General features: G+C 39.4%; 1 protein-coding gene across 4 annotated transcripts in view; it reads left to right on the top strand.

Annotated features, from left to right (window-relative positions):
- Positions 1–9,692, top strand: part of Itgb6 (integrin subunit beta 6) — a 119,760-nt gene extending 110,068 nt beyond the window's left edge. For all 4 annotated transcript variants that reach the window (XM_026393078.2, XM_026393079.2, XM_026393074.2 and 1 more), the window contains 2 exons: positions 1,706–1,872; positions 7,597–9,692. In XM_026393078.2, the coding sequence (XP_026248863.2) occupies positions 1,706–1,872; positions 7,597–7,695 (266 nt within the window). In that variant the 3' untranslated portion in view covers positions 7,696–9,692. The remainder of the gene's footprint in view (positions 1–1,705; positions 1,873–7,596) is intronic.
- The last annotated feature ends 2,648 nt before the right edge of the window (positions 9,693–12,340 follow it).

The following is a 12,340-nucleotide window of genomic DNA, read 5'->3' as shown; positions in this document are numbered from 1 at the left end:
GCCTCTCTTCTTGCAGAGGGTTGCAGATATTTAATGATCATTTTTATATGGTATTTTTTTCCATGAAAGCAAAAGGAGAGCTTAATTATAACATTTCATTAAGAAATGTATCATCTCCTAGGCATAGTGCAAGGATGATTAGTCATTTTGCTGTCAATGAAGGGAGGTACTGGATAATTGCAAAATTATATTAATACTTTCAATAGAGTCAAAATAACATTTCATGAACTCTTCAAGTGGAGAGGACCATACAGAACATCTAATTTTTCTAACTTCCCTGAGGATAAGAATCATTAGGAACACCCTTAATAAAAAAAAAAGTCTGTGGCCTCATCCAAGACCCATTGAATCAGAATCTCAGGCAAAGAGCCTAGGAAGTTGTAGGTTTAATAAACATGCGCACCTCAGCTTATTACCATCATCAGGAAAGTTGAGGGAACAGTGAGCTTTGTTTTACAGAGGAGGTCGAAGGACATGACTTGATTCTCACAGCTGCTGTTCATCAGATGGGAATCAAACCCAACCCTCCCCAGAAACTTTCCAGGAAAGCAGAGCACTGCTTTAAAAACACAACCAAACAACAACAACAAAAGGAAGCCACAGCAAACAGTAACCTTTCAGGGGATACGTTCTACATAATTTTATAATATGATCTCCTAGACTGCTCTTAATTCAGGAAGATCAATGAAAAGGTGTCTGCAAGCATTACACTTACACACACACACACACACACTCACTCACTCACTCCATTTCTACTTTTTCATGTACTCAAAAGAGACCATCATTATTGATTAAGGCTATAGTTTCTTTTTCATGGTGCTTGAAATATCTATGTGCATTAATTGTCACTCTTCTGGATTCTAATTAGCTCTTTTCAAGTCAGCCATCAAGTATATGGTCCTCCTTGGTACCTGCAAGGTGATTGGTTCCAGATCCCCTGCAGATACCAAAATCTGCAGGTGTGTAAGCCCTCTTATGTAAAATGGGATAGTATTTGCATATAACCTAAGCACATCTTCCCATATGCTTTAAATCATCCTTGATTACTTATAGTACCTAATACAACGTAAATTCTACCCATTTTTTTTGTTACAATAGTAACAAAAAATAGTAGCAAGGAAAAAAAGCCCTTATATGTTCAAAACAGACACATTTTTTCCCCAATATTTTCAATCCATAGTTGGTTGTATCTTGAACATGCAGAATCCAAGAGCATAAAAAACTCTATACTGGGGCTGGGAATATAGCTCAGTTGGTAGAGTGCTTGTCTCGTATGCACAAGGCTCTGGATTCAATCCCCAGCACCACACACACACACACACACACACACACACACACACACACACAAACACTTTATATTTATTTACTTTGAATGACCAAACACTTCCTTTTGTCTTTTGCTCTTCTTTAAAGAAATAGAGTTATCCTTCAACAAATAACTTGCTTTTTAAAATTTCAGCAAGACAAAAAAAGGTGTCAATATTTACCCTCTATTGTAAAAAATGTCTAAAAGGAAAACCCAGTGAGAAATATCTTTCCATGGATTGGAGACTGAGCTCAGTGGTAGAGTGATTGCCTAGTATGTTCAAGTGTTCAAGGCCCTGAGTTCAATCCCCATCACAACAACAACCACAACAAAGCTTTCCTACGTCAAAACATTGATAATGCCAGCTGCTTCTTAACATAATTTCATTTGTTTCCACAGACTGTCCAAAACCTCCGAACATTCCTATGATCATGTTGGGGGTTTCACTGGCTATTCTTCTCATCGGAGTTGTCCTCCTGTGCATCTGGAAGCTGCTGGTGTCATTTCATGATCGCAAAGAAGTTGCCAAATTTGAAGCAGAACGATCAAAGGCCAAGTGGCAAACGGTATGTCTAAACTCAGGGCTACTCTCAGTGCAGTGGTCCAGGCAGAAAGGATGGGAGAGGGACTCCACTTTCTTCTGTCTAAAAAAGAGTTTAGGTGTCACATTTTTCCCTACCGCCCTTGTCATGATCCCAATAGTTTTAGTTTCTGTTCTGCTTTGGAAGCAAACCTCTTCATCCATTGTCTGGCCACAGGTGTCCCTCATGACATGCATTGCTTCTCAGTGCAGTGGATATCTCCACCTCTCAGAAGAGTCCTGTGAAATTCCTCATACAGCAAATTAGGGACATCATGGAGGTATATTCTATTCAGTGCCTCTTCACCACCAGGAGGATCCCTTGGGCTCCATTTGATAACACATAGGTGCTGGATCTACATATTTCCATGAATTAGTTATGCTATAGCTAATGGAATAATGTTCTTGAATAGTCTGACAGTTCATGCCAATTTTCACGGAAATACTTGTTACTCATATAATAGGTTACAAAGCAAAGTTGAGAAGACTTTTTAAACACCAGGCAGTTTTTCTGAAAACATAAATTTTAAACAGCTACCTGAAAAAAAAAGTATCAACCTTCAAATATCAATAGACATAATTTGTGTCTTCTCTTCACAATAGGCAAACAGAAAACAGGACTACAATTTTATGTGTTTCTATTCCACAGGAGGATAATTACATTTCTAGAGACCCCTAGAAACAATTTCATGGTTTTAATTTAATCTCTCTATCTCTAATGGTGTGTCTAGCTATCTAATAGCAATTATCTTACATTGCTGAGTCTCAAAACAGTGACATCACTGGAGAAATACAGGCAAACACAATGCTCCTTTGGGCTCATCTGCCCAAATAAATTGATGTTAACGCTGTTTTCTCTGAGCCTATACAATATTTTCAATTTCTAAAGCAAACAGAATTTTCCCTTTTGCATAATTTTATCTCAATAAGGGATACCTATATTTTAGGCAGTCATATTTTAAACTAATCATAATATATTATGCAGGACTAAGGACAATGAAAATTTTTATCTACTTTATCTTCCCTTTAAAAGTGCCTTTGGATACAATCACCAAATGTGAGGTATGGATCTTCTTTGGATCCTGATTTGCACAGTCCAACTATAAAAATATATTTTAAAACAACTGGGGAAAAGATAAATACACACTAGATATTAGAATAATAGCAAGGAAATATGCTTAACTTGATCAAATACCATTAGGCATGATGTCTTTACTAGAAAATATCCATCCTTTTTAGAGATGCAAATTGAAGTATACAAGGGCGAAAGGAAATGAAGGCTGGGATCTGTTTTGAAATAATTCAGCCTAAAGAGAGGGTGGGAGGGAGAGATAGTAAAAGTAGTTTGGGCAAAATCTTGATAACTGTTGGTTCTGGTAATGGGTCTTTGGAGGTTTGTTAAATAACTTTCCTCTTGGCATATGTATGGATTTTTCACAACTGAACAAAACCCTTCAGGAAAGTAAACTATGGAATAATTGATCCATCCTTAACAATGTAAAACATGATCTGATGGTTTCTCTGGGTGACTTAGAACATAGTGATAATGAGGCCAAAGTTGTGGGATAGTTAATTTTGCCTGATACAATGGCCACAGATATTAATCTTAACTTTCACCAACTGCCAAGTAAATGCTTGGCAATGGTCAGAAGGGTGAGCAGACAAAACAATGTGGGTAAGTCAGCACAAAGAGCAACAGCAGCAAATAGTTGGACAACTGTCAGCCCTGTAAAGTAGTCTTGGTGTCCCCATTTTGAAGATATGCGAACTGAAGCTGAGAACCATTAAGGGACTTCCCAAACCTTAGCTGCAGGTGGAATAGAACCCTAATCATTAGTTGCTCTTCCAAACACAACCTTTTGTTGATCCTCCCAGAAATAACAAGAAGGTGTTTGACAAACAGGCAGTTGGGCATTTATATGATGCCTATCTACCAACCAGCATATTTTAATGTTCTCATACCAAGGCATGAGTGCTGCCAAATGATTAATATCTTTAAAATAATATTTTAATTAACAGTTAATTTCCCCAAAACATAAATTGTTCTCCCTCTGGATGTAGAACATGACTACAGTTCAAATACCAATTTTTTGCTGTTTCTTCAACTAAAATGGGACAAAAACATGCATTAAACAGATAAAACCATAAATGAAAAAATATTATTCCCTTGTTCTGTCGAGTTTCCTCGAATAACAAATGTGTGATGTTCCTGACTAGATAATGATGGAAATAATTATTCACTTGGATGCAAAAGAGGTTTAATTCAAATAATTCAGTTCAAATTTCTCTAATATATCCTCCTAGAAAAAAAATTAGTGTTGCTCAGTGCATACATTTAAAGATCTTCAATTTAATTCAGTTTTTATATAAAACCTATTTTTTCCCCAAGAATTCGACTGATCTTTAAAACTGGGGGACAAAAGGGTCAGTAGGGTCTCCTGTACCCATAGGGCCCCATTGGACTCTTAAGGTGACAGAAGTTAGGACAGGAAAGTCTTCACTCTTGCCTCCTGAAACTTTTTATCAGAGCTGTAAAGAAAGGTTACCTTTTTATTATACTTATAAGTCCCCTTGCATATTCCTTATGAAAACACAAATGGAAGATATTTAAATTCATCTTTGATGAGACATTTTTTTCTAGGATGACAAGTCATTAACTTGAGGCAAAAAAAAATGTTCAGGCTGACATTTCTTGCAGTCATGGATTGATTTTGCACTGTGCTAAGCAAATCAGGTCTGCTTTTGGCAGTTAGGCGATCATTAAGGAAGCTGTGGGTCATGACAGAATTTTCTTATTACCACTTTTTTCCAAGCTTGAAAAAAAAAATGTGCCATTGCTTTTGCAGAATACACAGCCTAAATTAGAACCCCTATATTCCTTGGGGGAAAATCAGCCTGGTCACTCCAGATGATTAGGGGAAAACTGTCTAAACAATGGAGTGGAGACTCTCCCGAAATGGGGAGGACCCAAGTCTATATTCAGCTGAAACTCCAAGCAGGGCCACTGCAGTCTGCACAGCACAAATGCAGGCACATCTGATACTGATGACCCTACTTGCACCCATTCTCCTGGGCTCTGAACATCAGCTGAGGTCAAGAACCGCTCCATTATACACACCTCTGTCTGCAACAGGGACTTGCTCATGCTCTACCTTTATACTTCCTCCTCAACCTCCTCCTGTAATGGAGTCTGCTTTACCCATCATCCACCCTCCAAAAAAATATCACAGACCTAAATGTTTGTTGTTGATGTTGTTTTAAAATACAGAATAAAAACTGCACAAAATTAAACATTCAACTAAATATCTACAAAATAACATTATTCCGTCAGTTGCATTTCAAATCCCCCCCCCCACCTTTATAGCACAAAAAAATTCTAATTAATGTGGAATGTGGATGCATTTTAATATGTTCAAGATGACATGGGGTAGGACCTACAAACAAGTGCTTGGCCCTACGAAGGTCTGGCCCCGCTCATAGTCTATTTATTCTTCCAGAATTCCTTTTCTATTCAGTAAGTTTCCTTCCTTCAGCAGAGGCTCTGCCCTTCATTTCCAGCCTGCACCTCTTAGGTTTTCTACCTTGCCTCTTTAGCCAGGTCCTTTGTTCTTCTGTAACCAAGTAGATACTAGTGTTCTAAACTTCAAAGAATTCCATGCATGCTTTTTGTTTCCAAATGAGACTCTACCATCATCAGAGACCACACCAATCTGCCATTCACCCTCAAAAATTCCACGGTTTTGAGGAATAAGGACTAGAGATCCTTCAGAATTATCCAGGCTGAGCTCAGAAGTAGGAACAATGCAATAACCTGACCTTCACCCTCATCCACCAGCAGCCAAGCTACCTTTTCCTATTTGCCCTCAACAGAGAGATAGCATCTATCTCCAAAGGCACTGTGTCAGAGGTTGAGCCACTGGGTATGGGTCTGACGACTGCTCACAAGGAAGGCCCTGTAGCAAGTCCAAAGGCAATGTGTAGAAGAGGTCAGGGAATGTTTTTGTTTTGCTCAGTTCTTCTGAGAGCTGAAAGAATGTTCTGAGATAGCCCTGCACACATGCCTGTAATCCCAGCAGCTCAGGAGGCTGAGGCAGGAGGATGGCAAGTTCAAAGTCAGCCTCAGCAATTTCGAGGTGCTAAGCAACTCAATGAGACCCTGATTCTAAATAAAACACAAAATAGGGCTGGGCATGTGGCTCAGTGGTTGAGTGCTCCTGAGTTCAATCCCTGGTACTGGAAAAAAAGAAAAGAAATGTTCTGAGATAGCAAATACAATCTTCTTTTTTTTTAAATTTATGTCTACAAAATATGACTATCTCTACAATTCATGGAATAAAGAGACCAACGTAACTCAGAGATAGTATCTGGACTTCACACATATAGGTTTGGAAATGTTAAGACTTCCAAAGCCCTATCAGAAAATATCTTTATAACTCTCTTCAGGATCTAAAGGAAAAGAAACTTCCAAATTTGAAGAAAAGTTATAAGTAAGAACTAATAAGAAGAGGCAGCATGCATTGAACAGTTAGTATGTTCTAGACACAGTACAATAGGATCTTATCTCATGGACAGAGTAGGGAATTTGTTAATCCTTCTTTAATAGATGAGCACATCAAGGCCTAGGGTTGCTTAAGTAAAGTCACCTGATAGGCTGGGTTTGAACACAGACTGTCTGATGCCAAAGCCTGTGCGTCAACCTTGGAAATTAGGAGAGAAGACACTGTACCTCACAGAGATCCCTTGCTCCTGCCTAGGACAGCTCAATAGGCTTTGTCCTCTGAACACAGCTGTGTTCTCTGGGCATCGACTCTCAATCTCCCAATGGCCCCAGGGGCCAAGCCATTTTGTGCTGTTTGCCTTCAGACCACCACTCATTTGTGAACCCAGGGTTTTACATACCAGTCACTTGCAGTCATCTGCTTTACACTCAGTTTTATCTAGTAAGCATATGCCAGAAAGTTCTTCTGCTCTCCAGAGCAAGTGTTAGCTGTCCAGGGGATCTGTCTGTGCTCCTTCCAAGCAGCTAGCTGCTCCCCCTTCTCAGATTTGATCTCATTTACACAACGTTATAGCGCCCTGTCTGATAACTCACCAACAGCAGCTTCAAGACAGATACTATGTCATTCATATGTGTTATGTTTCTATCCGTTTCACTTTTCCCACTGTTCACGTTACCTTATCTCTCACTTTTGGTTCACCAATTGGTGTTCATTCTGCCCATTCAATGCATATTGAGTACCTGATATCAGCTGAACACTGTTTTCAGCGCTGGCAAAACAGGTAATAGAACAAGTAAACATGTTTTCTATCCATAAATCAGTGTGTTTCCAATGAGGGTAAGATTTTTAGAATGCCCATGTGGAGGGCTGAGGGTATAGCTCAGCAGTCCAAGCACTTGCCTAGCATGCTCGAGTCCCTGGGTCACACACACACTGACCCCCCCCCACCCTTACACACACAGAATACCCATGTGGGACTAGTTTCACCTATTAGAAAAAAGCAAAGATATAGAGCAACTTGCAGTGGCACTATATCTTGAAAATGCTAAGAGTATGAAATATCAAATGAATCAAAATTATTCCAATGGCTTCCAAGATTGAAATTGACTCTCATCTTCCAATTTAAACTATAATAAAAATACCTAGGAATATTAAAATAGTATCATAACAAAGTGTGCAGACTTTCATCTGAACTTTTTTTTTTCTTTTAGGGAACAAATCCACTGTACAGAGGCTCCACTAGTACTTTTAAAAATGTAACCTATAAACACAGGGAAAAACAAAAAGTGGATCTCACCACAGAAGGCTAGAACCACTTGAAAAGTTGGCTTCACTGATGTGAAATGTTAATGCACTATTTTATTTTCCTTTCTCTGTTGCTTCAAGAAGAGGTTGGCCTAAGATAATAATAGGTCATTTGGAGATCAGTCATTCTCTGTATGAAGGTGAGACACTATGTTGACAGGTTCAAAGTAATCAAGAAGAGGAATTTCCTTAGCATAGAGGTGACTTTGGCGATCATTTGAGGAATACTAACTCTGTTGCATTAATGCTTCAAATAATCATCAAAATGATTCATGGGGGCCTGATTTGCATTTGAAAAATGTTGAAAATTAGAATCGCTTTTGTTTCAGGAGTACAGCTACCTAAAGTCTTTGTCCCGGCAAAGTTACAAAGTCCATACGCTTGTATTGTGTACCCACACTTGCAGTTATTCTAAACTGAGGTAAATCCATCCTAAAGGAAGTTTTATTTTAAACCAGGAGAATTGAGATTCTGATTTCACTTCAGTTGAAAGGATGCATTTCTTCCACAGATATCCCAAATTGTAAGATTGATCATTTCTGTGAATTTGTATGCAACCTGTAAGTCAGGTACACAAACAGACACTTTGTTTTACAAATGAGGATGAAGTAATTTATAAATTAAGTCACTAGTAAAATCAAAAATAATAACCCTACCATTTAGCTTATTTTTAAATTACCTGGAAAATAATCTGTGCTCAGTTTCCTTCTTGTCCTTGAGTTTTCAAACTGTTACTTCTCCCTTATTTCTCAATCATCTTACTCAGTGTCAGAGTCTCCTAAACCTGTAATTGTCACATGAGAGTTTTCATTTCTTTTTGAAAAATTACCTTAAATGGTTGGCTTATTCAAAGAGAGTTCCAGAAATATAAAAGGAACATGGGGTAAACAGAACAAATGTTTCAATGGCTGCAAATCAAGCACATGGAGAGTACACAACTCCCTCATGAATTGCAGATTTTTAAATCTACGTTCTTTTCCCATCTGCATAACCCAACGTGCACATTTCAGCTACGTGTGGTTGATGCACACCACACATTTAAGAAGTAAGATTTTACTTACAAAATACACTTGGACAATTAGGGGTCCATCGGTTGATTGGCGAGATGGCCACTGTAGGATGTTTTTCCTTATGGTTTCTGCTGTGTCAGAAAGCACTTTCATCTCATTTGATCCTTGCAAGGAAACAAAGGATGAGTAGAAGAACTGGGATGAGTAGAAGAACTGGGATCAGAATTCACATCTTTTTACTCCAAGGCATTTCCTCTTTCCACTGCATGGGACTGCCTCTTTTGTTGTTAAAATGATAGAAACGTTGTATTAGTTAAGCAATAACATTTGTTTGAAATGTACTAAACAAATAGCAGTTACAGCACTGGAATCCAGGTGAGTTGTACTTTTGTGCAATGTTTATTAGCTTTGATTAAATTGTAATGAGAAGTCTTATAGAGTTCCTACATACCGGAGGCTTCATGGTTGTCCATTGAATTGCCAGTGTAATCTCCAAGTTTCTTCAGTCCTAGCCGATTGATGTGTGTACATTTGATCACTTGGAGACCCCCTCAAATCCCGGTTTTTAAACAACTCAGGTAAATCATACATTTAGGGAGGACTGGGCTCTATGAGAAGGATTACTGAACAATCTCCTTGGACATCTGAAGGACTGATGTGCCACTCCGTTATTAATGGGGACGTCTAGAGCAACCTGCAGAGGCACTGCCAGTGACACAGCGGTAGCAGTCCCTTGTACATGAGACTGCTTGTGCTGTTTTGAACAATTACTGAAATGAGATTTTTAGAAAATAGAAGTTTCCTTTGTGTGTGTACTAGGGAAGAATCTGCTCATTCTTTAAATGTGGTTTTGACCTAAGGCAGGACCTTGAAAAGGCCAAAACATTAACAGTAGTACTTCTATTCATGGAAGAGTTATGTTACATGAAGATAAAATGGTTGTTTTGTAAATTGTTGTATTTTGTGTTGACATAAATAAACGTGGTAATTTAAACAAAGACACTTGGATGATGATTCCTTTCATTCACTCAGCAAGAAATCTGAGTTTCTGGATATTTCTGTGACCTACTCTGACTGCCTTGTTGATCTCATTCTAGGACCAAGAAAAAGAGCAGGAATAGGCAGCCACAGAAGGCAGGGGGCAGCAGGGAATGGAGTAATTGCTGCCCAGTGACAATACTTACACCATTAGCATTTAAAAATCAGCCTGGACGCGACTCCATGTTTGTAAAATCAAATTCTTTAGGGTTAGTGTTCTGGGCTGAAATATGTCTCTCCCCAAGATCACTCCCCACACAACTCATGAAGTGTTAATCGCCAGTATCTTAGTTTTGACTGTATAACTGGAGATAGGGTCTTTAAAGAGATAATTAAGTTAAAATGAGGTCCTGGCACTGGGCCTTCAACCAATATGACTAGAGTCCTCACAAGAAGAAGACAATAGGGCATAAACAGGTAGAAAGGGACCAGATGAAGACACAGGGAGAAGATGGCCACTGCAGACCAAAGGAGAGAGGGTTCAGAAGAAACCATCCATTTGGATACCTCAATCTCTGACTCATTGGCCTCTAGAATTGTGAGTAAATATTTCTGTTATTTAAATCACCCAGTCTATGGTACTTTGTTGTGGCAGCCACAGCAAATTAATGCAATCAATGCTGTTTTTCTGGGCATCCATTGGGTAGGTTCCATGGTGCTGTGCCCACTTTCTGCATCAGGAAAATTAAGTACAGAGAGACCAAATGCTCACAAAGGAAGTCAGTTATTGTTGTCTTTGTTTGGTTTGCTTTTTTGGAAAGGCCCATTCCTTACACAAGTACAGGTGAAATCAAGAGCACTTACTTTCTGAAACACACTGTTTCTTGTGAACTAAAAGCCAGGAATCTAGAAATCTAGAACCTGCTCTCATTTTGAAAATTAGCTTCGATTAAATTGTAATGAAAAGCCTTATAGAGTTCATTACATATTGGAGGCTTCATGGTTGTCCATTGAATTGCCAGTGTAATCTCAAAGTTTCTTCAGTCCTACCAGATTGATGTAGGTACTTTAAAGAAAGTCACTTTACTTTTTAATTTTTCCATCTGTGAGATGGTGGCAATGTCCATCTCTTCTAGCACCTGTAATAATCCCTGACACATAGGGTCTCAATAAATTCATTCAACAGATATTTATCATCTACGATAGGCCAGACATTGTTCTTACAATTATGGGAAGAGTGGGGCTGGGGATGTGGCTCAAGCGGTAGCGCACTCGCCTCGCATGCGTGCGGTCCGGGTTCGATCCTCAGCACCACATACCAACAAAGATGTTGTGTCCGCCGAGAACTAGAAAATAAATATTAAAAATTCTCTCTCTCTCTCTCTCTCTCTCTCTCCTCTCTCACTCTCTCTAAAAAAAAAAATACCTGGTGGCCATAAAGAGATTATCAAAAAAAAAAAAACAATTATGGGAAGAGTGAACACTGAACAAAACAAGCAATCTCTGTGCTTTCAAATGAGGGAGATGATAATAAATATGTAAGTAGACAATATCAGAATACTAGACCCAGTTTCTGAATGTCCCCCATCCACTTGCTGCCCCCCAGGACTATCCCTGGAGCAGCCCCAACTCCCACAGTCCTCTTGATAGTAAACTCCCAGCATCTACCTCACCCCTCACAGGTGGAGGAGCTGTAGGAGTTCCTGTGCCCCCGTGCAGAGTGGCTTTGCTGGTTGCTGTGCCAGTGGACCAGTAGGACAACAAGAAATGCAAGGGAATTAGCAGCCCAAGGAAGGAACACGGATCCTTAAGAGACAGAGTGGGAAGGAACCAGCAGATGAGTAGGAGCTGAGCCACTAGCACTCGTCAGCTTCCTAATGCATCATTAAATATTTGCTTCCCCTCATTCCCTGCTTCCCTACCCTTTCTCCCTGGGATGGCCCCTCCCAATCATGCATTAAAATACAACTTTGCTTCAGGTTCTTGTTTTACAGAGCCCCTAAGCTAAGACTTTCTAGCAGTCCTAAGAGCTATGCAGAAGGTAGAGCTGGACAGGACACTCCACAGAGCCCTGGAGAATATGCCCTAGAGTTGAAACCTGGGCAGGGACCTGAATAAGGAAGGGAGTGACCACAAGTGCAAGGGCCCCAGGAGGGCAAAATAGTCATATGTCAAGAAGAGCAAGAAGGTCAAATGGGGGAGAAGGAATAAATATGTGCTAAAAATTGAATCTGATGATTAAACTCAGCCATTAAAACAAAATACCATTTTGTAGACACGGTGCTCTAAGTTTGTGGGAAGAAAGCCTTTGTAGTTCCTAGTACCATTGCTCAGTGATTGCGCTCACAGGAGCATGGATGAAATGAATTGCCAGGTACGTTGCGAGAAAACATCCCAGTGTTTTTATTTAGATACAATACTTACCACATAAGGTGACCTGATCCCCATTTACTCTTGCACTAAGTAATTGATTATCAAAGGTTATGTGTTAGCCTCAGAAAATGTTAACACCTAAGCCTTCAGAGCCTCTTCTTTCCTTTACCTCCAGAAAATAAAATGTTAAAGTTTGTTTGGTTTGGGGGGTAGCAGAGGGTGTTTTCAGTCATGACGACTCTTCAGTCAGATACTCTTTTCTTGTAAAGGATGCAGGTGAAAAAGAAAA

The sequence above is a fragment of the Urocitellus parryii genome, chromosome 1 (assembly GCF_045843805.1).
Source record: "Urocitellus parryii isolate mUroPar1 chromosome 1, mUroPar1.hap1, whole genome shotgun sequence".
NCBI lineage: Eukaryota > Metazoa > Chordata > Mammalia > Rodentia > Sciuridae > Urocitellus > Urocitellus parryii.
Note: the sequence above shows the minus strand (reverse complement) of the source record. Positions and strands in the feature narration are given on the sequence as shown.